We start from the raw sequence: 23,638 nt of genomic DNA on the forward strand, positions 1-23,638 counted from the left end.
CCACCCAACATAAGACCTAAAAACTGTTCTGCGTTTATATGGGAAGATACCAAGAAAAGTAAATCAATGTCAAATAAAATTAAACACAAAGAATAACTTGGCTTTATTATGGCTGTCAGCATCAATTTAAATCCAGTCATGAAAAATGTAAATTTTTAACCTTCTAAACACGTGGAAATAAAGTCCAAACTCCAGTCATTAAACATCTAACACGGTTACAGTTCTGATTGTCTTTCGCCGGATTGAAGTCCAGGCCAACTTAGTTCAAGTTTATATAACAACAAAGTAAACCGAGACCTGAAGCACCGCAAGGAATTAAAAAGAAAACCGAGTTTGTTTATTTCGGAACTAGTGTTTCAATAATCTTCATCATTGCTGTGGTTTGCAGCTGCTGCTGCTGCATTAGTAAGGATTGCATGTCATGCATTTGTTTATGCTGTTCCTGTTGTTGTTTTAACATTTGGTTGAACATATAAGTTTGCTGATTTTGGGCTATAGCCATCTTCTCTTGCTCCTGTTTTCTCAAATCCAATTCTTGCTTCTTAATATCCATGTCTTGCTCCGCCTTTAGTTTAAGAAACTCTACCGTTTCACTACCACTTCTTCTGCTTTTTTTCGCTTTGCTCTGCCCCTCCTCGGACTTTCTCTTCTGTGTTTTCCCTAATGTCTCCATAGCAGTTCTGCGCATCTCTTCTGCTTTCAGCCTGTCTCCTTCCATCTTGTCCCTCTTTTCGCCGTCTTCCAGGTCGTGCTGCTCATCGGCAGACTCTTCCATGGCAATAATTTGTTCTATAGCTTCATCTAATTCAGTTTTCGTAGGGCTTATACCACTTTCCTTCAATTCCTTGGCCTCTTTTCTTTTAAATCTTTGCACCAAAACCCCGATATGGTCTCGAACTGAGCGTTTATCCACAAAAAAAACAGGATCTTTAATGCTGTTTAGGGTATCCGCCACTCTTTGCCACAAGGCACTTCGCTGAACGGATTTCTTCTTTGCACTGAATGGGTTTACAAAGATTATTTCTCGGCAAAAAACCACATCATGTTCCTCCGTCCAGTTCATAATCCTGCCGACAAAAATAAGCGACATATACATTTTTTAATATACGTGCACAGCTACAAGAAAATTAAAGCAAACCTTGAATGTTGTACTATATGCGGAAATCACTTTTAGAAAATAATTTGAATCTATCGTTTACAGCGGCAAAGTCTTGGACGTCGGCTGGCCAAGCCAAGTGTGTGTAAAGTTATAAACCCGCTACTCTGTAGGAACTGCTTAATAAAGCAAACATTTTGCCGTCAGAGGCACTTATTTGGCAAACATAGTCCTTTACATGTTTCTGTTAATTTGTTTTGTTGTCTTTTCTTTAAAATCTCACACAACTTCTGCGGGAAATAGTGCGTGAATTAAATTCCCGCAAAATGAAGCGTAATGCGAGTAACCAAGATCTGTGAATAAATTTAACCAGGATGGGAAAATCTTCGACAAGAAGGAAATAATCGGGAACAACATTGCTTTTATACAACAAATCGTTTTGTTTCTTTAGCCGTAATTCACTGAACGAAGAATGCAAAAATCTACTCACTGCTGTTTGGAATTCGAGGCCATGGCAACTGATGTTTCTTGTGTTTACTGTTCGCAAGTTCAACTGAGCCTGAAAGGAAACAACAACAAAAAAAAAACGTGAGGAATATAGCCGGGATAATTAAGCTTTCGATATACAAACAAAAAGTGCCAATTCACTGTCTTAAATAAGTCAAAATAGGTTGAAATACTTACAGTTTGTCAACAACGTCAAAATGGTCTTCAGCGCGTTCGTCTTGAGCAAGGACGCGGCTTGTTTACGTCACGATCATGCGCAGTGGTAGTCATTTGGGGTATTTTTACTTCCGGTCGGCTTTCGTCACGTCCGCGTCGTTGTATCTTAAACTCCCTAATGACGTTTCTCCAACGGCGTAAACAAACTAACTACCCAAAAGTGACGCGAACCACTTATTTTAAAAGCCACGCAAGAGATATGCTGGTAGGGTATCGGCGCTTAATTTAATAGCTCTTCCTTTTATTGGATTTGTCATTCCACAACATTGCTTTGAAATTGCCAAAGAATGTCTGCGTGGTGGTTACCAAACTATTTCATCTTCCATCATGTTCTGAAATGGTTTCATTTTCGTTTACTTTGTCAGAATGAAACGAAACTTTCCCCACTGGATTGGATTTTGGTTTTTCTAAAGCATCGAGAAGGCCTTGTAAGTTGCTGTTCATGTTACTGTCTTTATTACATGTATGTACAAAGTAGTGACTGTAGCAAATAATGAGAGTGCGTTGTATGTTGTGCTTTAGCCTGCGTAGCTAGCTTGCGGGATTAGCGTGGGAGTGCAGTAGAACCTCCGTGCATCCCTCCAGCTATGCAGGCTAGTTGTGGTTCAATTCAGTTTTATCTTGTTTTATCCTATGTTATATTTCCAACTTAAGCCTTGAGTATGATAATGTTTGCATAATTTATGAGTTTGAAACAAAGCAAATAAGAAAATTAAATACCACCGCAAGTACACAAGGCTGTGCTGTAGACTAGGAAAAACTGAAAGAAGCCCAGTTCTCTGAACCTGTGAAAGCGAGGGTGCCCAACATATTTATCATTTCATGAAAAAACTAAGATTTCTGCAGTCACTTAGCCTGTGTTTGCAGTTTAGACCTGTCAAAATTCACAGAAGGAGCTTGGCAAAGATTGCTTATAGTAAACAGTGAAAGAGGAATTCAAACTGGAAAGCCTTCTCTCTGAACAGAAAAATTCATTGTTAGGGAAAAATTTGCTGACTGGTTTTCCAGTGTCTTCTGATGCACTGTGGTGTATTCTGCAATCTAGCCTTCACTTCTAGCACGAAAACAAATGGGACATAATGATATTCACCAACAAAAAATTACATAATTTTGTACTCACACATGCAGGTACAATTCATCATTCAGGTCCAAGCTAAGCATTTCAGAGTAAACCAAAGAAACTAAGGTTATTTAGCTACAATAAAATTCTAAGGCTTAATTAACATAGGTAAAAGAAAACCATTAGTAAACTGTATTTGAGATAAATGATATATCAGAAAACATCTACATCAGAAACATGTACTGCCTGGGTGTTTGTCAGCTATGAAAGATGCTGCGTGAAGGATTCTTTGTCCAGCACTGGATTGTGCAATTTGCACTTTGCATAACTTTGCTTGATTGACAAGTGTGTTGTCTTTATTTTTATCCTCCTTTCTTTGAATATGTATCTTTATACAATCTGCTCTCCCCTGAACCCTTGCCTACATTACAACTTCACGCTGATTTTTAAGTGTGTACCCCAAATTTTGGGGTCATAAGTATTCATATATTCAGGCTATTGTTCTTGTCCTTGTCAATTACCTTCCAAAGAATCCACGAGCGGAATTCCTTTGATTTAGGTGTGATATCTTTCTTTTGTTTCAAATTTTGTTGCTTGATTGACTTTTAATCCCCATTAAAACTTGATGGGTATTAAAATTTCACCATTAAATACTCAGACTTGCCTGTTAGATTTGTGGCATTTGCGGGAATGCTTACAAGTCTTCTAAGCGTGGTTGCAAACTCTGGTTGCGGTAACATATTTTCAGTCACACACCCTATTACAAAGTAAACAAGGCTGATAAATTTGAAGTTGATTAAAACTTCTAAATACCTGATCTCCAGTAGTATTTTTTTTTATTTGATACTCCCTGCCTTGAAAATAATTTTGCGTTTAACGCTTTTCTGCGGAAGGTATTTATTAGGATTTTTTTTATTCATTCAATATTGTCAAAAATTGTGCTCTGCAATCAAGAGCGAAAGACTTGCTGCATTGTAAACAACACAAGCGGTGAATGTATTTAAAGAATGACACATTTATTAGAGTGTAATTTCACTTTTTTACGGTTTTGCTTAACTTTCATTTTTTTTTTGTTAAATGAAACCTTGCATTTTAGTTACGTGACTGCAGGGCCCGAAATAACCGCGTATGGTTAGCCTCCACGCCGACGTCCTGCGGGGTTCATTTGTCACGCATTCATTTCTTCCCCAGAGAAGTGAATTATGTGTGACGAACAAACCCCATGGGACGTCTGCGGGGAGGCTACGTATGGTCAGTTCACAGCAACTTGCATGACAACTTGATTCTGACTCATGAGACTGGAAATATCTAAAATCAAAACAAGAGCTGAAATCGATAGATCAAAACTTGCAGAGTTCATAATTCCTTGAAATAATTTTGTAGAAAGGCTTGTAAAGTTTGATTACTCTGGAGAAATGAATAACTGTTATTAGTAAAATCCAACTACAGTGGTCTTTTATCAATGTTGGGTTCTGATTGGCTGAGCTACTACTACGCTATATGTTATAGCCCACTGTACTAGTAGCGAAAAGCGCTAGCTTTGAAAACCAAAACAATTGGCTTTAAGTCTAGCTTCAACTAGCTGAAGTTGTTTTGTCTTGATATTTGTGATCAACTAGTTAGATTTTACTAAAACAATTTTTCATTATTCCTCTCGCCCACATGGGCTATTGACTCAGAGCCCATTTGGACTTGAGGAATAATTGTTAATGAATGAATGAATGGAGAACTCTTGGCCTACTTTAAGTTGGTCTTGATAGGTTACAAAAAGTTCTTCAGCGGCTTGCTTTGTACTTTGAAACCTTTGCAAGAAAAATAATCCAATCTTGGTCCACAGTGGTCGAAATCTCTCGTTCAAGATCTCTTTTTGAGGCTCTCAAAACTCTCCGTTTGAAAAATATGTATCCAAGTTGAAGAAGTTTTGCAAAAGACTTAAATCCATAAACTTCCACCATTATGTGCAATAAATTATTCTCTGCAGTTTTATTGACGCCTTTAGAACAAAAGGATACATTTGTATCTTCGCTGCTCAGGACAGCTTAATTAAGCCATTCTTCCATTCCTTTGAATTAGCTTCTGAGTCTTCCGCCATAAAATCTCACCTTATTTTAACTGAGTCAAAATGAATACTCTCAAAGGGAATATGCGAAGGAGCCTTCATTGAGCCTTCAAGATACAAAAGCCAGCAGTTATATGCCCATCTCTGAAATACACACTTAAATCTGCCTGAAGTTGTAATGAACAGTAAGGAGAAAGACCTGTTGCTTGGGTTTTAGAGATAGCTATGTTCTAATTATAGACTGAGGTTGATCAAAGAAATTCAGTACACTCTAGGAACTTCCAGAGAGTGCACAATCTCATTTGAAAGAGCTTTGTTTATAAGTATCATGTCATATTTTGTGATATGTAAGCTGTACTGTAGGCTCTGGCGTGGCTCATTAAAGTACAAAACAAATGACCAAGCAATTAATTCCTATTGAAGTCATGCATTTGTTGTCTTCTTGGTCAAAACCTGCTACCACAACCCCTCCTGCCCTACCCAATTAATCCCCGGCCTCTTGAGCAATTTGAATTAAGTTTGCCTAATTGAACTCCTGGCATTAGAAGCTGAAATGTTTTTGTTTTCAAGTCAATTCACTTTAAGAATATTTTTCACTGCTTTCATTCTTCACATTTTCACGAAGCGAATTTTCCCTTTTTCCTTTCCTTCGAAATGTTTACCATTGCACAGGCTAACAGAAACAAGGCACAGTTTTTTGTAGTGTTCCTTTCACTGTTCACTGAGACAAAGTTCATGTGCTGAGGCTCCTCTCTTGCTGTATCAGGGGTTGCATTACATGTCAAGGCTTACTAGGACCGAAAGTTCTTATTATCGTTCTTGTATCTTTGCTTTTATGTTTGCCTCCCTTTTTTTTGGGTGGGGGGGGGGGGGGGTGGGGTGGGGGAATTAAGCATATGTCTCTGTACTTAGTCAACCATAAAGTGGACAACGAATCTAATTAATCTTCATTGTACTTGTTGATTAGAGTTTATGTTATGTTGATGCAGTGCAGTGGAATATGCATTAGCATCATCTCTAGGTACAGCATGTGATTCCAACTGTAACTGTAGTTCTTGTACTTTTAAGTTTAGAACGGTTACTCTGCGTACTGTATCATGATTTCTGTACATTGCTTGTTTTACCAAGATGATATAAAATGATCCCATGTAATCCTAGCTTAGCCCGAGTGAGTAATGTTCTTAATACGTGGACACTCATAATGTTTTACTTCCACATTCTTAGAAAAACTTTGTTGTAATGGGTGTATAGTGTAAGGCTAAGTTGTGTGATACTTTTCCTTTTATGTCTCCAGTGGAATTTAGCCGAAAACTGACATGTCAGAAGCTTCAAAGAAAGCGTGTAGCTTTAATTTAAAGGACAGTGATGCTGGCCCACCACAACTGGCCGTTGGTCCTCCATCCATAAAAGATGTTACAACAACAGTGAAACAGCCAGATCTACCGGTTGATGTTCTACTGGTAACCGTGAAGGACTGTGAGTTCTTATCCTGTTACAATGAGCTAAAAGATCCCTACAGATATTATTACAAGGATGTTGGTTACGTTTACTTCAACAACGTTCAAAGTCATGAAGAGAAAGTAAAAGTTGCTCTGCTAAGATGCAGTGAAGGTTCCATTGGTCCAAACAGCTCTCTGATTTCCGTCAAGAATGCCGCCCTTATTTTACAACCTAAGGCCGTGATATCTGTTGGGGTATGCAGTGGTCTCAATCCTGACAAAACTAAGTTAGGGGACGTTGTCGTATCAGCCAAACTAACAACATATGCATCCAAAGTGGTGACAAGCGACCAAGAGCAGTCAGCTGGCATGAGTAGTCACGTGAGCAGGCTTTTCTCAAATATAATCTCGAACTGTGCTGATGGATGGCAGGCACCTTTAAAGAACCCAGAAGATCGTCAGGTCAAAGTTCACTGGAATGGCGAGTTCTTAAGTGGCCCAGAGCAGATCAGAGCTCAATGGCGCCGAAAGGAACTTGTCAACCGCCATCCCCTAGCGGCAGGAGTAGAGATGGAGGGAGAAGGTGAGTGAACAATAGCGTTTTTATACATGCAGCTATTTCAATTTACGTTGTCGTATGAAAGGTAGCCTACGCCACAAGGACACAAGGTTATGTGGGTAGCTGTAGATCCTTCAAGAGGTGTATTTTGGTCATAAAAGTGCGGCTCACAGTGCCATAGAATGCTTGAAAACGTCAAAAACGTTTAACTTCATGGCTAGGATTGGTAAATATTTATGAAATACAGTCCAGTTTTGAGTTCGCTATGACTGCTGAATAATAGAAGTGAAGACGCATTTTTTACAGGGTTAGCCTCCACCAAAAGTAAATATATTCACAAATTCCAGTTTATTACTCTGTTTATTGTGTATTCTTAAATTTCAAACACTTAGTTGCCGAAATTTGTGAATATTTTACTTGATGTCGAGGCTAACGCTGGATGAACGTGTCGTTAATGTTTGTATTCAGCGGTAATTTTTAATTCGAAAAAGGACTATTAGCCGTACTGCTTTGCAGTCTCAGCTAGTAGTCTTTTTGACATCTACTTTGGGATACCGGTGTAACTAAAAGATTTTGAAAGAGTAGAGCAGGCGCCATTTTTTTCTTTAGAACGAAGGGAGGACGCGCGCGCACGACGGGAGAAAAGGTGAGGAGTTCTCCTCTTCCCTTCGTGTGTTTTGCTCGCACGCTCTAAAAAGCGGACCAAACAAAAACTGTCTGGCGCCTGATACGCAGACTATTGAAAGAGCGACGAAAATATTTATTTTGAACACCTACACCTGTGGTCCGATGTATTGGATCATAATATGAAAATAGGTGTTTACACACTTGACTGCAAAAACTGATGTATTCGCTAAAATAAATGGGGACATATGTCTGCTGTGTTTAAGTCTGATCTGGGATCGACTGAATACGCACGACACAAACAGCTTTCGATGAAGATGCAGAACTTTACAGCTGCAAACTTAACTTAACGGAACGCCAACAGAATGTGAAATGAACTTTTTCGCTTATAACAATAAAGTAATTGGATAAAACATGTTCATTGTAAGAAAGGTTGGTATCAGCAAATCAAAAGAAACGGCATGAAAATCATAATCTGTCGTACTTAGCAGTCGTTGGGGTCTGGCATCCCTTGATGGTGTTTTCTTGTCTCTGGTCAGTTTACTTCCAGTTTGTAATCAGAAAGAAATTTTTGTGATAGTTTAACCATCAAAAATTATTGGAAAGTAAAGATTTACACATGCGTCTATGCGCAAGGCAATTAGTTTTTTAAGTTTCTGTAATCCGCAAGACTTGATTTCGTAAAAAGAATACTTCCTAATTGTACTCCATATTTCAGGTGTTTTCACGGCTGCATTTGATTCTCAAGTCGAGTGGCTCATTGTTAAAGGGATAGCTGATTTTGCGGATGGCGAGCAAGCGACTGCAGAAAGTTGGGAAGCCTGTGCTAGTGTGATGGCAGCATCTCTTGTCTCACACATTTTAAGTGATCCTTGTGTTTTCCGCACTTGGCCTCATTACTCAGGTATAAATTGTTGTCAGTTTGGTGTGTGATGCTTAGACGCAGGGGTAACAGGCCGAACTTGCCGTCAGTAAAAGAAGTCTTGAATGTGTATTGAGTGAGACAGTGCGGAAGCTCAGATCCGAGATAAAAAAGCTTGTCAATATTTTTCTTCCGTTTTACTATTCCTTCTTCATTGCCAAGCGGCGTGAAATTAAGAGTTAGAAAGAAGCACTTGTAAGGATTGGGGTCGTTACCTAAACTTTTAAACGCTCAACTTTAAGTTTAGCACTTTGAGAGTTAGACAAACTTAAAGAAAATGTGCGTCTTTTGTGGTCAAAAATTCGGATTAGACATTCTTTCATTAGCTATATGTTGCGTATCGACTAAGAGTAAGACAAAAAGCGCTAATTATGTCTTTTGCTGATTCTTTCAGTGGACGGTCTCTTTGAGGCTCAACACGATAGTGCGAGGAAGCGGAAGCTAGCTGAGAACCATGCAGGTAAAATAAAAACATTCAATTTTTAAAATGTTCTTCTTTATTTAAAGCTGACCTATTCCACTCTTTGCTTCACTTTGGTTTTAATGAGTCGCCCCACCAATGCAATCCGGGAAGTCTTTTGCTCGTGGAATCTGGAATTTTGGGCTTTGGATTCTGGAATTTAACTCTTGGATTCCGGAACTCATCCCCAGGAATCCGGATTCCCGCAGCAATTAAAATCCGTAATCCAAGTTCAACTGACAAGGAATCCGGAATCCAGTATCTGGAGCCCAGAATCCACAGCGTGGAATCCAGGATCAAAGACTTCCTTGGATTACCTTATATGGGGCGAAATGAGACGCGTACAGCGCTGCACATGCGCCTGATAGAGTTAACTTTAAGTCAATTGATTCGTTTGTACGTAATCACAGTCTATTAAAAGAAGGAAATGTGCCAGTAAATCCATCCAACTCAACCTTAAACATGCTGTTCAGTTGTCGATCTTCAGTCAGCTATTTTGATTATCGTTCGAGGAGACCGCATATTAATATGGGTAATTCCATATAAAAATTCACTAAACCCTGAAGAAGGTAAACGTTGGTGACGTTTTATACCATTCAGTGGCACTTTAGTGTCAACCCCGAACTTGTGACGAAATTACAAAGAAATTACAGCTACCCACATGACCTTGCGGTCTTATCGAGTACGCATGAGGCCTTTAACTGCGACAACGTTAACTAAAATAGATATACATGATGTTTCCCGCGTCTCAGCCATCGATTTTTCTTCACCAGGAGCTTTGTGCGACGACCAGAGCTCAACACAAACCAAAAGGGGAATGTATACTGTCAGTACCTCTCAGCAAACTGAATCCACAATCCATCAGCATCTTGCAGGTATGTTTCTCTAACAACACATGTTGAAGTTGTGACACTTTATAAGTCTATAGTCAGTTTATGGTTAGCATCATATTAGTACAGCTTAAGACTGTTCGAGGCTCCAAAATAGTCGGGTCCGCGAAATTGAGAAAGCGCGAACACGCCCCTTTTCCCAGATGACAGGTTCATATTACCGCGTACCTTTCACTTAGGTGCCATCCCTACTATCTGAGAGTCTGGAACAGGCTAGTAGAGTTTTTGACGAGACTAACAGCAATACCCCTAAATTGCTAAAAATGGTTCGGTATGGTAAAGTTTTCTATTTTAATAAGGCTTCATTGAATTCAGGGAAAACTGTAGACACCAAACAGCTTAGCCTGTGTACAGACGTCTCCCCTCCCTCAGAAAAAAATTGGGAGAAATCTCCCGATTTTTTTTTTGAGGGAGGGGGGACGTCTGTACACAGGTTACAAGCAGCCTTATTTTTGCGTTTGTCACTCAACAAACAGAGAGTGAAAACGATTCTGGATAGAGTGACAAATTTGCGTGTGGGGCTCGCGTGCGACACACGCCAAAAGTGCTCGTCGTCCACGGTGCTCTGTGTCTAAGTAGCAGTCTAGGAAAAAAATGAGCCGACCACAAGCCATTTCAACATAAAAAATAGACCCTCCCACGTACTTCAACTGTTTTGATTGCGACCATTTGAAAATATCCGTCAACATCACTGGAAAGAACACACTAAAATCACTAAAGTTGCTAAGTTAAAGTTAGAGTGATTTGTTGAAAACTAACCAATAAATAAAGCTCCAGAGAGTCGCGAAGTTTTACATACGTTTCTATGGAAGAGAGCAAGTTCATTTCCTCCATACAAAAGTTTGTAAAATTTCGGGACTTTGACGAAGAATATCTTCTGTCGCTCAACCTACCGTGTGGCACGAAATTTTCGCGGGTTCAAATTTTTACAATTTTTTCAGCGATCCGCAAAAATAAGTTCCCGCAAATAAAAATTACCGCAAACATTTTCCCGCAAAAATCTTCTCCAGAGTAAATATCCTCTAACTTTAATTCGCTACACAAACAAAACAGTACTAAGAAATCGTGTCTGTTCAATCACAACTTGTCTCTTTCATTCAGAAACAAAACGGTATACGATGAAATACTGGTTTATTTGTTTGAAAATATCTATTTCTGTTGCACGTTCTCACTAAAAACGAAAATTCAGAAAATATCAGTATCAAATATCGATGCCGCAAAAATTAATTCCCAACAAGAAAAACCACTCTCTAAAAGGCTTTACACTTCTTCTCGTACAAACCCAAATGATCCTCGTTTGGACGTGTTTTTTGACAGTTCAACCCTTCCACAGCTGTCTCCACATCAAGCTGACAGCTGCGCCGGTCTTTTAACAAAAGTAGAATGTTATGCCTCACTTAAAAGTTTTTCCAAAGGCAAGTCTGTCGGTACGGATGGCTTAACTGTGGAATTTTATCTTTCCTTTTGGAAGTTATTAGGGCAAGAATTAGTTGACAGCTTTAATTATGCTTTTGAGAAGGGTGAAATGCCAATTTTTCAAAAGAGAGGTATCATCACTCTTATTCCAAAGAAAGACAAAAACAGGACTGTTTTGGATCATTGAAGGCCTATCTCGCTTCTGAACACAGACTATAAAGTTGCCACTAAGTCAATCGCAGCAAGAATTGCGAAAATGCAGCTACCCAGCCTTATACATGAGGATAGACGGGATATATCAAAGACCGTTTTATTGGTCAAAACATACCTTTAATAGCAGACATTATAGAGTGCACAAAAACGCTAGATAATCCAGGTATACCGTTGTTCTTAGATTTCAAAAAAGCCTTTGACAGTTTAGAGTGGAACTTTATTAAAAAGGCTTTTATAGCGACGTTTAATTTCGGCGCTTCTTTAATACAGTGGGTCAATACTGTTTGAAGCAATATTCAAAGCTGCGTTATAGATATTGGTTATGCAACGCCGTTTCTCGAATTAGAGCGCGGTATAAGGCAAGGTTGCCCTCTTTCTGGTGAACTCTTTGTACTCGCTGTTGAAATTTTAGCAAATTCAATAAGAAACGACAAATTGATAACGGGTATAAATTTCAAAGGCAGGGAGTATAAGTTATCTCAATACGCGGATGACACCTCATGCTTGGTGCGCGACGGAAAGTCAGTTGAAAACCATTTCGAGAAGTTAGAGGCTTTTAGAGGGCGTTGCGGATTACAGCTGAATAGATAAAAAACGGAGGCATTGTGGTTGGAAAAAACTAGACCACAATCGACAAACCTTTTCAACATAAACTGGCCCACGAAGTGCGTTTGTCTAGGCGTTTCTTTCTCATGTGATTCGGAAGCTTCAACAAAAGATGGTTAAAAAAAAGTTTGTCGCCCTGGAAAAGTGTCTTAACGTCTAGTCCTCTGGAGATTTAACACTCTTTGGAAAAATAGCCATTATCAAAAGGTTAGGTCTTTTAAAAATAATTTTCATTTCCTCTGTTCTCAGCGTTCCCACTGGTTTTGTCGATCAAGTGAACAAACCTCTATCCAACTTTATATGGAACCACAAACCACCCAAAATCAAGCGCTCAACAACGATTGGAAGGATAAATGACGTCAGACTCAGCATGCGTGATTCCGATATAATAGATAAATCTTTGAAGGCAGGGTGGGTGGAAGACAATACCGTTTAGCCTTTTAGACAGTGTGGGTGGCCTGTTGTTGTTTAAATGTAATTGTTCGTTAAGAACGTTACCCGAGCTCCCTCTACTGCCGCTTTTTTACCGAGTTGTTTTCAGTGCTTGGGAGAGCATATCCAAGCACACAGCAAGGACAAAGAACGAAATCGAAAATGAGATCTTGTGGAATAATCATGAAGTCACTATCGGCGACAAATCTGTTTTTTGGTACGATGCTGGCGTAACGACCTTGCCAGACATCCTAGACAAGAAAGGAAAGTTCTTGACGTTTACAACATTCATGGAGAAGTACAAAATTAACACAAACTTTCTGTGCTGTATTGGCTTGTGTAAAAAAATACCAAAGCATTGGAGGCAAGTCTTTAGACGTGATAAGGAAAATGACTTAGTAGTTTCGGATGAGTCAGTTCAGCTATTTAAGAACTCACCTCCCACTTGCCGGCAAGCACGCGCGTTTTATGTATCTAAAACTTTCCAAAAACCTACATCAGAAGTTCGTCTTGTTGAGGCTGGCTTCACAGATCAGACATTTGCGGCGTTATACGTTCTTCCATTCAAGCTGACAAAAAACATAAAGCTTTCTATGTTTCAGTTTAAACAAGCTTGACTTGTTTAGTTATTTCCGTGTGTTATTTGGTTATTTTTTTTAATTTATCTATTTAACTATTCATTTTTTGTAATTAATAATTGCAACATCCTGTAAAAAAAAAAAAAAAAACGAAAGAAAAACCAGTCGGTCCAAAATCGCAAAAATTAGTTCCCGCAAAACGCAAAAAATCGGCAATCCGCAAAAATAAACTCCCGCAAAATTTCGTCCCAAACGGTATGTTGGGTTATTAAATATTTCTTCACATAATTCATGCTTCCTCTTAGGATTAAGACTCATGTGTGACAGTGTTATAAAACCAAATCGATCTTATTTTTAGTATCTTGTATTTCCCAGGGGTGCCAGCTATCATAGCAAGGATTCGTCAGCTTTACAAACGTCGTGAAGGACGGCTGGTACCATTTCCATGGTGTGATGACCTTAATTTCAACCTGAATGAGATTTTCACCCGACTCAAGATCGTTAACAAAGAAAAAACACGAGGAACATTGACCGATGACGAAATCACCAACATGACTGCTATCTTTAGACCCCACCCTGATTGCCAGAAACCACGGATTCTTTTGATCGAAGGAGAACCTGGCATGGGAAAAACCACCTACTCACAAAAACTGGCGTATGACTGGGCAAATAAACAAGATGAATGGGACACGTCTTTTCCATCAATTGAAGTGCTGCTCTTGCTTAGATGCAACGATGTTAAATCTGGCATCTGGGAAGCTATTGACGACCAACTTCTTCCTGATGATATTGACGAACAGGCTAAGGAGAATTTTTTCAAATACATCCGAGAAAATCAGGCCAAATGTTTGCTACTGCTTGATGGATTAGATGAGGCAGATTCCTTTAAACTTGACATGTACTACTCGCTCGTTCAGAGTAAACTCCTCCCAGCTTGTCACATTGTCATTTCATCTCGCCATGAGGTTGGAAAGAAAGTAAGGCCCTACTGTAACACCCTGTGGGAGATTGTAGGATTTACTAAAGAGGATGCGGAAAGTTTTATTAGAAAGTATTTTAAAGGCAAGGAACATTTGGCTGAGAAGCTGATTAAACGATTGAAACTTTTAGAGTATGATGATAATGATGATGACGATGATGATGATGATGATGATGATCCACTTGCAACGCTAGGCGAGTTAACAAAAAATCCACTCAACACAGCTTTACTCTGTTGTCTTTTCGAGGATTTCGAAGATGTTCTTCCAACAAGCAGGACTGAGTTGTACGTTGAAATAGTTACCTTTGTTTTGAGAAGATACGAAGTAAAAAACGGACTTGAAAGCAGCAGTGAAGACTTGATTTTAGGTTATAGGAAAGAACTTTTGCTTTTGGGCAGCTTCGCCTTAGAATCACTCCTTAAAGGAGAGTCGTACTTTGAGAAGAAGGAAGATACCGTCAAGCTTATCAATTTTGGATTCTTGTCTTTTCAACAAGGTGGCGCCAAGCGCAAACCTTGCACGCGCTGTGCATTTTTACACAAAAGCTTTCAGGAATTTTTTGCAGGCTTATTCCTTGCGTTTCAGATTCTCAACAAAGAAAGAGGCTTTACCTCAGTTGTAGATGATAAGAGATACTTGGATAAACTGAGACAAGTCTTTTTGTTCATGAGTGGCATCATAGCTTCACGGAGTGAGGAAACTGCAGTGTCGATCGTTAGTGGTATCGCTAAAAAAATCAACCCTACCGGAGACCTTGAATATATGTCTTTAGCTTGTGAGTGTTTGTCGGAATGTTCAAATGTTAAGAAAAGCCTTGAAACTCGCTTAGTTTCTATTTTAAGTGAGAACCTTGACATGTCGTCCCTGACTGAAGTGAATTTTGAGGAGACGTGGATGTACGATGCTGGTGCTGCTGCGATTTCTCAGGCCCTCACAGCAAACTCCTCCCTGACTATTTTGAATTTAGCTCTTAACGGTATTGGCGACGCAGGTGCTTCGTATCTTTCTCAGGCCCTCACAGCAAACTCGTCCCTGACTAGTTTGGATTTATCTTATAACAGGATTGGCGACGCCGGTGCTGCCTCTCTTTCTCAGGCCCTCAAAGTAAACTCCTCCCTGACTAGTTTGGATTTACTTGATAACAGAATTGGCGACGCTGGTGCTTCTTCTCTTTCTCAGGCCCTCACAGTAAACTCCTCCATGACTAGTTTGGATTTAGGTTATAACAGAATTGGCGGCGCCGGTGCTTCTTCTCTTTCTCAGGCCCTCACAGCAAACTCCTCCCTGACTAGTTTGAATTTAGGTGTTAACAGTATTGGCGAAGCCGGTGCTTCTTCTCTTTCTCAGGCCCTCACAGCAAACTCCTCCCTGACTAGTTTGAATTTAATTTCTAACAGTATTGGGGACGCCGGTGCTTCTTCTCTTTCTCAAGCCCTCACAGCAAACTCCTCCCTGACTAGTTTGGATTTATTTTCTAACAGTATTAGCGACGCCGGTGTTTCTTCTCTTTCTCAAGCCCTCACAGTAAACTCCTCCCTGACTTTTTTGGGGTTACGTGTTAACAGTATTAGCGACGCCGGTGCTTCTTCTCTTTCTCAAGCCCTCACAGCAAACTCCTCCCTGACTAGTTTGGATTTAGCTTATAACAGAATTGGCGACGCCGGTGCTTCTTCTCTTTCTCAGGCCCTCACGGGAAACTCCTCCCTGACTAGTTTGAACTTATGTGTTAACAGTATTGGCGAAGCCGGTGCTCCTTCTCTTTCTCAGGCCCTCACAGCAAACTCCTCCCTGACTAGTTTGTATTTAAAATCTAACAGTATTGGGGACGCCGGTGCTTCTTCTCTTTCTCAAGCCCTCACAGTAAACTCCTCCCTGACTCGTTTGGATTTAAGTTCTAACAGTATTAGCGACGCCGGTGCTTCTTCTCTTTCTCAAGCCCTCGCAGCAAACTCCTCCCTGACTAGTTTGGATTTAGCTTATAACAGAATTGGTGAAGCCGGTGCTTCCGCTCTTTCTCAGGCCCTCAACTCCTCCCGAGTACTTTGGAGTTAAGTTATAACTGAGTATTGGCGACGCCGGTGCTTCTTCTCTTTCTCAGGCCCTCACGGGAAACTCCTCCCTGACTAGTTTGGATTTAAATGGTAACAGTATTGGCGACGCCGGTATTTCTTCTCTTTCTTAAGCCCTCACAGCAAACTCCTCCCTGACTATTTTATGTTTTCTTGGTAATAGTATTGGCGGCGGCGGTGCTTCTTCTCTTTGTCAAGCTCGGACAGCAAACTCCTCCCTCAAGAATCTCTCCTTTTGAGTGCCAGCAGTATAGGCGACGCTGGCGTTTGTCTTCCCGAGGCCCTCACAGCAAACTCCTTTCTTATATGATGTGTACTGTTTCGCCCGGTGACGATGGGGAACGTGTACTTTGAGATAAGGCTTTCAAATAAGCGAAATCCCGACAAACCTGCCCCGAGCAAAAGCGACTGTGTAATAAGCCGTACTTGTTAACCAGATCGTTTCATGTCGTTTGAATGTAGTCCCCTCGGTGCTACCTACTTGATTACACCTTAAAACGATACGAAACGGTTCAGTATAAATGTAATTTAGTACGTTTTTCGATGAGTTCAAAACTATGTTACTGTTAGTTTCAGTAACGGTATAATCACGTTGTATAATAGCACTTCGAGTTGTTGTTTATCAGTAGCTCAATAATAGCTACTGCTGTATATTGAGACGTGTCCGTTCCACAAAGTAAAGCCCTGTCGGACGCGGTTGTCAGCTTTTGAGTGAACGATGCGGAATCCCCTCTGACCTCTTTTTCAGTGCTGATGTTTTGCGATTGTTTGATTTCCTTTTTCTTAACTTTCACAACTTCTATAACTTTCAAAATAACTGTCAAAAATTGTTTTCAATCGACACATCTATCAGAAATGCAAACAGCTTTTATTGATGGCCATTTTATTTTATCGAGGAGTCTGCGCGAGGGTCTTTGTTACCGCAGAAGCTCAGATTGGCTTCTCATTACCATAAACAATATATATTTTATTCACATAAATTCAACTTTAAAAAGGCAGGTGCTACGATTAATTTATCATAAGAAAAAATAATAATTTGAGAATATAAACCTCGTTACGCTGTGCACCGTTGCGCCGTTTTAATAACAACCGATTTTTGATTTTTAATGTTTTTCTACTTCACTGTGATTCTTATTTGTGTATAAGAAAAACATTTTTTAATGATATAATCTCGAAATATCCCATCTTTTATACTCTAATTGAACAAGATAAAATATTATTCCTTTTTAATAACGTAGACTATTTTATTTGTAAAAAATCGGTTATTTTGTTTTTGAATCTTTCAAGAAAAGGAAACGAGAGTCAGGATGTTCAAGTAACATGAACAAGTAATACTAAGTAACAAGTAATACCATCTACGTAAATGGGAGTGCAAATAAGTTGCTGTTTATTAATTAATAAATAGGTAATATTTTAGTACAAATTCCTTGTTGTTATTATTTTTAGATTTGATTTCCATTTGCTATTTTCACTAGGCTTAATTGTACCAAGGGGATCTTCCTAAGAGCTCAATAGAGCTTGCTACGATCGCCTGCCATCATGTTTCATTGTAATAGCAGATAACAAGTTATTACTTCGGCGGAGCGCGAAGTAAAGGATTCGCGACGCTCAGGAATGTATCAAAGTTGCATTTTTTTGACAAGATTGGGCAAGCAAAGTTTGTAGGTTTTCGGTTCTATTCGGCTATTTGACGAAGTGAGAGCCGAATTAGTTCGAGATATCCCGAGATCACTTCGATTTCTTTGATTTATTCTTTAACTTTTTCGAAGAAGAAAGAATTATTATTTTGGCTTTCCTGGGGTTTGAACCGACTCACCTGTGTGACCCGTCAGTTCAGAGGAGACTCTTTATAAGTTGAGGGATTAGCCGATTGCGCTACTGCAACCCAAGGCAGATTGGGAGATGAAAAATAGTTCTGAAATGATGCACTAGTTTCGGGACAAGATTGGGCGTGCAAGTTCGTGACTTTTCGGCTTGTTTCAACTATTTCACGATATGAGACCGGACTACTTCGCGATATCTTGAGATCACTTCGAGTTTAGTCTTTAATTACTCGAGGAATAAATAGAGGATATTTCGTGGCCGCGCAGAGACACGAAATTTCTCTTCGAGTGTTGAAAAACATTTCACGAGTGAGCCCTCCTTTCGAACTGTTTTATGATGAATTTAAAGTTTCAAAATGCTGCACAAAGACATTTTGTCTTTATTGATGTTACCTAGTAAAATTGCTTTCATGCGTTGCGTGACTTTCTCGAACGTTCTCTACGTTTTTGGATTAGCCATGAATAATTAATTAGGGCATGTTTACATTTGAGCATGAGTCAGCAGATATGCATCAGTTACTGAAATCATAAAATATATCAAAAAGCTACTACTATTCGCCTGTTTAGTATTTTCTAGAACCTTATGTCAAACGGTATACAAGTTCCAAGCGAGTTCTTTTGACGAACTAAGTTTTTTCCCACGAGCTGGACTGCTGTGTTTAGTCAAGTGTGACGAAGGTCGATTTTCAGGTTCTGTGTTTACAAGTTCGCGGAAGCCGTAAGATATCTGAAGTTCAAGTGAGAGTTTGTTATTATTGGTAGAGGCTGTCTAGTTTTACTCAAAGTTCAAGTCAAGTTTGTGTTGGTGGATGCTGTGTTTTAAAGCTCTGTAATATAAAGGCTATGTTCCTTTGGTGTTAAACTTCCTTGTGTTAATCCGACATCCCTGCATGCTGATAGTCAGTGAATAATTATCCTCAAAACATTCGAACTCGTGACTTTGAGTTTTAGCCAATTCCATGCTCAACGTAATTGACTCCTCAGGGGCACCCAACGAGAATATAGTTCAAAACCACTTAAACATAGCGTTGTTAAACGTATTTTAGTATTAAAACGGTATATATAGGCATATTTTTATCCCCTAAAATTTTTTCATCTGTTCGGATTTCCCAGCTGAAAGTCTAGTGATTCGAGAACTATAGGGATCAAAACTTACCTTTTCGAAAATTTCAGCCAGAAAAAAGGCTCCCGAAAATTGTAGGTGACCCTTTTACGGTAAAAATCGGTTAAAAATGGGCAATTATACCATTTTTTAGATGTTCGAAAATCCTAGGAGAGGAAGACAAGCAAGAAATTTTGGAAAAAATGTTCCGAAAATTCTAGATCTCAAATCGTCTTCCGAACAGATAAAAAAATTGTCGTTGGGTGCCCCCGACTCCTTACCCATGCCTTACATATCTTTAATCAGTACATGAGACTGCTATGCTGTTTTTGAAGCCTGATGTGACTAAGAAAAATAGAGAGTTGTTTTTTTAGAAGGATTTATATGGAGTCATCAGAGCATAACTGGGCTAATATCTCGGAGACAAGTTGTCCCGAAATCCTAGTTTTTGGCAAGTAGGCCTCTTGGACGTTGCTCTTTTCAGAATATCCTGACAAATCCCATAATGTCACGAATTAACACCTTACGCTTACCATATTTGATTTCTTACTATTCTTTAGTTCCACAACCACGACGCCGAGGTGTACGCTCCGTAGCGTCTTGTTAGAAGTTGTAAAAATGTCGTTTATAATGGACAAATAAATCGGTCTGGTATGGTATGAACGCTGACCACTACTTCCCATTTTTCAATTTCCCATTTCCCATTCCCTGTTTTAGTAGGTTACCACTTAACCCCGAGGGTGAGGAAATTAGTGGAGTTTTGACACCCGCTTCAGGTCTTGGTTAAGTTAAATTGCTCGCTATAGTCCGGGGTTAGGACCCGCTTAAGGGCCAGCTGTTTTTATTGCCTGTAGCCTGCGTGGTAGGCGTCGAAAGGGGTGGGGGAGGAAGGGAAGAATGGAGGGGAACTGGGGTGAGAGGAACAGAAACTCTCGCCTCTGACCTGATCCTTGAGGTGAATTGGGAGGAGGGTTCACCCCGAGACCCACCCCCTTAGTTTACCCTTTAATATACCATTTTTGACAGAGAAGGTACCCATTTTATATACCTTCCATTGAAAACTGGTACCTCTTACACATACCCTCCAACAGAAGTCTTCTTATCATTGCGGGCGAGCAGAAGCGAGTTTGCAGACGTATTCTTGGTGGGGTGGTTAGCAGCAATTTGTAAACTGTATAGCGAGGTTTTACTAAAATCTGTCCACATTCTTGGGATGGCTTTGTTCTGCGTACTAATATGTATGTTATGTGACCACGAAGGTAGCCTGAATGCACATGCATGTGATACAACAATATTTGATCGAATCGAAAACACACGTATTTCAGATATACACGCACTGTTTCACGCACTGTACTAAATGCGAGACCTTTCCATTGGCCCTGCCTGCCGGAAATCTATTCACCAAGGAAGGAAATTAGAGCTTGATCTCAGCTTAATGTGAGACAAGTCTTCAGTAAGATACTAGCGTTGGCAAAGTCTAGAAATCCATGTAAATTTTAAAGTTAATTCAGGTTACCCTTTAGCGTGTGATTTTTATATTTTTATACGTTTCCAAGCATGTTCCGTCGCTTTCCATCTGGAAGCATCAATAAACTTAGCTTTAAACTAAGCATTTTTGATAGTTTTCTATTTCATGTCAACGGCCTTTGGCGATTGAACACGGATTGAATACCCGATTAAATAATAAGACTTCGTGCAGTCATGACTGTCTTTACCTTTCAACGTTGTTATGTCACGCATTACTTTATTCTTGTATTTCCTGCTTTTTGAGCAAAATGCGCGGTAGACATCTTATGATATCTGGCTGCCTGCAAAGGGCAAATTCCTTAGCTATAAACTAAGGGTTCTATTATTTTGCCGAGCAGTAATTGATCGCTTGTCGTAGCACTGGTGTAGAATAAATACTGTCTTTTTCCTGTTTTGCACACGATGCCCTCGACAGTTCTTGAGTAAGGTTTTATTCGTCAGGCCTCAGTGAAACTAACTTTCTATGACTTTCCTTGTAATTGTCCTGATGTTGATTCTTTCCTATGACTGCAAATTAAATTGTTAGAAGTTACGAGAGAACAGCTGACATCAAGGATGTTGATATTGACACTAATCATGAGGAGAGAAAGAAACTGAAGCATGATCAGAATAAACATTACTGACGAAAATGAACATCATTCTTGGTTACTTCACAAATACTATTAATAATTATACACCCCTCCCCCACCCCCCAAATTCATTTATTATAGCTGGATGCTCAGTGCTGCTATCATGGCCATGACTGTCTAACAAATTTTATAAAACAGGATCTGTTCATAAAATTGCAGTTTGGAAAGGTAGAAATTCAATTGTTGTTGTTGTTAACAGTAGGTCAGTTCCAGTCTTGGAGCAAAATTTTCAGTATTTCTGTTTAACCCTTTAAACCCTTAGATCAAAAATTGAATTCTCATCGTTTGTTGTCCCTATTCATTTCCTACAGAACTAGTGGAGAGAATTTGTTAACGAAATATCAAGCAAATTCATCTCGTATGATCATGTCCGTTTTCTCATGTCCACTCTGTTTTACAAAGCATTGTTATTACAAGGAGAAATTTGATGCTGATCACTCGAAGGGCTAGGGCTTAAAAACTGAAACAAACCTGCTGAAACTTGCGTGGCAGGTGCACCAGTCACATGGGGGGGGGGGTGGGGGGGAGGGGGGGAAAGAGGAGGGTGGACACACACGAACGCGTGCGTGCGTCGTCTTACTTCGAGTTTGATTCTTATTTGGGTTTCCAAAATCTTTCGGGCGCCTGCTACTCAAGCTTGCGCTTATATAGCCATGCGGCAAATACATCGTGAGAGAGATTATTTTAGGAAAGAAGAGAGTGGCAACAGAAAGGAGATAGAGTAGGCTGAGGCTTTTGTGATGAGGTGCAAAGCAGTAGCAGTTGACAGAGAGCCAGATGGGTGTGGAAACTCCGTGTGAAGGCCTTAAGCTCCATGTGGCACGAGGGATGACCACCCTCGCGAAGTTGAAATCATCCATTGTACTGAACTCGCGCTGCCACGGTCAAAATACCTCAGTCGGTAAAAATAAAGTGAGCCAAATATTATAACCAAACATATTTGTCAAAAAGCATTATAGTTTGAGCTAATTGGTATAGTATTATTCTTGAGGTTGTATAAACCTTAACGAGACTTGATAAATGAGCCCGAAAGCGTAGTGCAAAGAGGTTGAAAATGAGCGGTTGAACCAGGAAGGCAGATTTATTGATAACGGTCGCATTGTGAAAATAGGTGATCCTTACCAAATGGAAATTATATAATATATAAATTGTGCTTGTGATCTTTTGTAATTAAATGCTTTTCATATATAGAGGATATTACACGGTGGAGTAGTATAGGAGGGATGAAATTAACCTCTTTTTTGCGGAGGATTCTCATTAGAGTGCGGAGAAATACATTAACGCCAATGACGTCATAACCTTTTGTCTTGATCTCATGAATAAACTGCTGTGGTATCTCATTAACTTGCAGTGGAATCTCATTAAGTATATCCAGTTTGACGGGTTTATCAATGATGTCATGTTCTATTTTTATCTTGTGGCGGTCATGGTTGGTATAACCGGTTTGACCGGTTTTAGTTATTTTCGGAAGATGATGTCATATGTATTCCGGGGTACTATGATGTCATAGTTGTTTTGATTGGTTGACCGGAATTTGAAAGACGCTCATTGGCTGTCTCGTTTGACGAAGCATTCTAAACTTGTCTGTGACTTAAAATCACGGAGGCGTAATGTAATTGTGCAAGTCCTATTTCCTGCTGCTGTGAGTGTCCTCGTTCCGGTTCACTGACTTTTGGCGGGCAAACCGTGCATATTAATGAGGGCAAAGACAAACTAGCTCTTTTTAGCACGAAATACAATGTTTTACTTACCCCTCTCCCTTTTCGATTTTATCTCTCTCCTCAATCCCTTCTCCACAATTTTATTATTTTCTTTCCTCAATGTTTTTATTCTCTCCTCCACAATTTTTATTATTTTCCCTCCTCCTCCTCCTCCTCATTTTTATTGTTTTCCCTCCTCCTCCTCCTCCTCCTCCTCCTCTCCTCCTCATTTTTATTGTTTTCCCTCCTCTTCCTCCTCATTTTTATTGTTTTCCCTCCTCCTCCTCCTCCTTTTCATTTTTATTGTTTTCCCTCCTCCTCCTCCTCATTTTTATTATTTTCCCTCCTCCTCCTCCTCATTTTTATTATTTTCCCTCCTCCTCCTCCTCCTCCTCCTCATTTTTATTGTTTCCCCTCCTCCTCCTCCTCATTTTTATTGTTTTCCCTCCTCCTCCTCTTTTTCATTTTTATTGTTTTCCCTCCTCCTCCTCATTTTTATTTTCCCTCCTCCTCCTCCTCCTCATTTTTATTGTTTTCCCTCCTCCTCCTCCTCTCCTCCTCATTTTTATTGTTTTCCCTCCTCCTCCTCCTCATTTTTATTATTTTCCCTCCTCCTCCTCCTCCTCCTCCTCCTCCTCATTTTTATTATTTTCCCTCCTCCTACTCCTCATTTTGATTGTTTTCCCCCCTCCTCCACCACCACCACCACATTTCTATTGTTTTCCCTCCTC

At 39.8% G+C, this 23,638-nt stretch overlaps 4 protein-coding genes across 4 annotated transcripts in view; 2 read left to right on the plus strand and 2 right to left on the minus strand.

Annotated features, from left to right (window-relative positions):
* Positions 1 to 16,109, plus strand: part of LOC140948047 (uncharacterized) — a 43,359-nt gene extending 27,250 nt beyond the window's left edge. The window contains exon 7 of the mRNA XM_073397266.1: positions 14,985 to 16,109. Within this exon, the coding sequence (XP_073253367.1) occupies positions 14,985 to 16,109 (1,125 nt within the window). The remainder of the gene's footprint in view (positions 1 to 14,984) is intronic.
* LOC140948785 (uncharacterized) overlaps positions 1 to 23,638 on the minus strand; it is a 327,016-nt gene that overhangs the window by 101,099 nt on the left and 202,279 nt on the right.
* Positions 338 to 1,609, minus strand: LOC140948789 (uncharacterized). Its single transcript, XM_073398055.1, has 2 exons — positions 1,587 to 1,609; positions 338 to 1,067 (listed from the first exon to the last, which is right to left on the minus strand). The coding sequence occupies exons 1-2, from the start codon at positions 1,607 to 1,609 to the stop codon at positions 338 to 340; spliced, it is 753 nt and encodes a 250-aa protein (XP_073254156.1).
* Positions 6,255 to 14,875, plus strand: LOC140948048 (uncharacterized). The gene is made up of 5 exons (XM_073397267.1): positions 6,255 to 6,960; positions 8,279 to 8,464; positions 8,877 to 8,942; positions 13,453 to 14,778; positions 14,865 to 14,875. Exons 1-5 carry the CDS (start codon positions 6,255 to 6,257, stop codon positions 14,873 to 14,875), a joined length of 2,295 nt encoding a protein of 764 aa, XP_073253368.1.

Source organism: Porites lutea, chromosome 9, assembly GCF_958299795.1.
Source record: "Porites lutea chromosome 9, jaPorLute2.1, whole genome shotgun sequence".
Taxonomy (NCBI): domain Eukaryota; kingdom Metazoa; phylum Cnidaria; class Anthozoa; order Scleractinia; family Poritidae; genus Porites; species Porites lutea.

Excerpts from the sequence above, each read along its gene's own strand:
- LOC140948048 (XM_073397267.1), top strand. The coding sequence starts at position 6,255 with ATGTCAGAAGCTTCAAAGAAAGCGTGTAGCTTTAATTTAAAGGACAGT. Across the intron at positions 8,465-8,876 it reads CACTTGGCCTCATTACTCAG|TGGACGGTCTCTTTGAGGCT; the intron begins GTATAAATTGTT and ends TGATTCTTTCAG. Across the intron at positions 8,943-13,452 it reads GCTAGCTGAGAACCATGCAG|GGGTGCCAGCTATCATAGCA; the intron begins GTAAAATAAAAA and ends TGTATTTCCCAG.
- LOC140948789 (XM_073398055.1), bottom strand. The coding sequence starts at position 1,609 with ATGGCCTCGAATTCCAAACAGCA. Across the intron at positions 1,068-1,586 it reads GCCTCGAATTCCAAACAGCA|GATTATGAACTGGACGGAGG; the intron begins GTGAGTAGATTT and ends TTTTGTCGGCAG.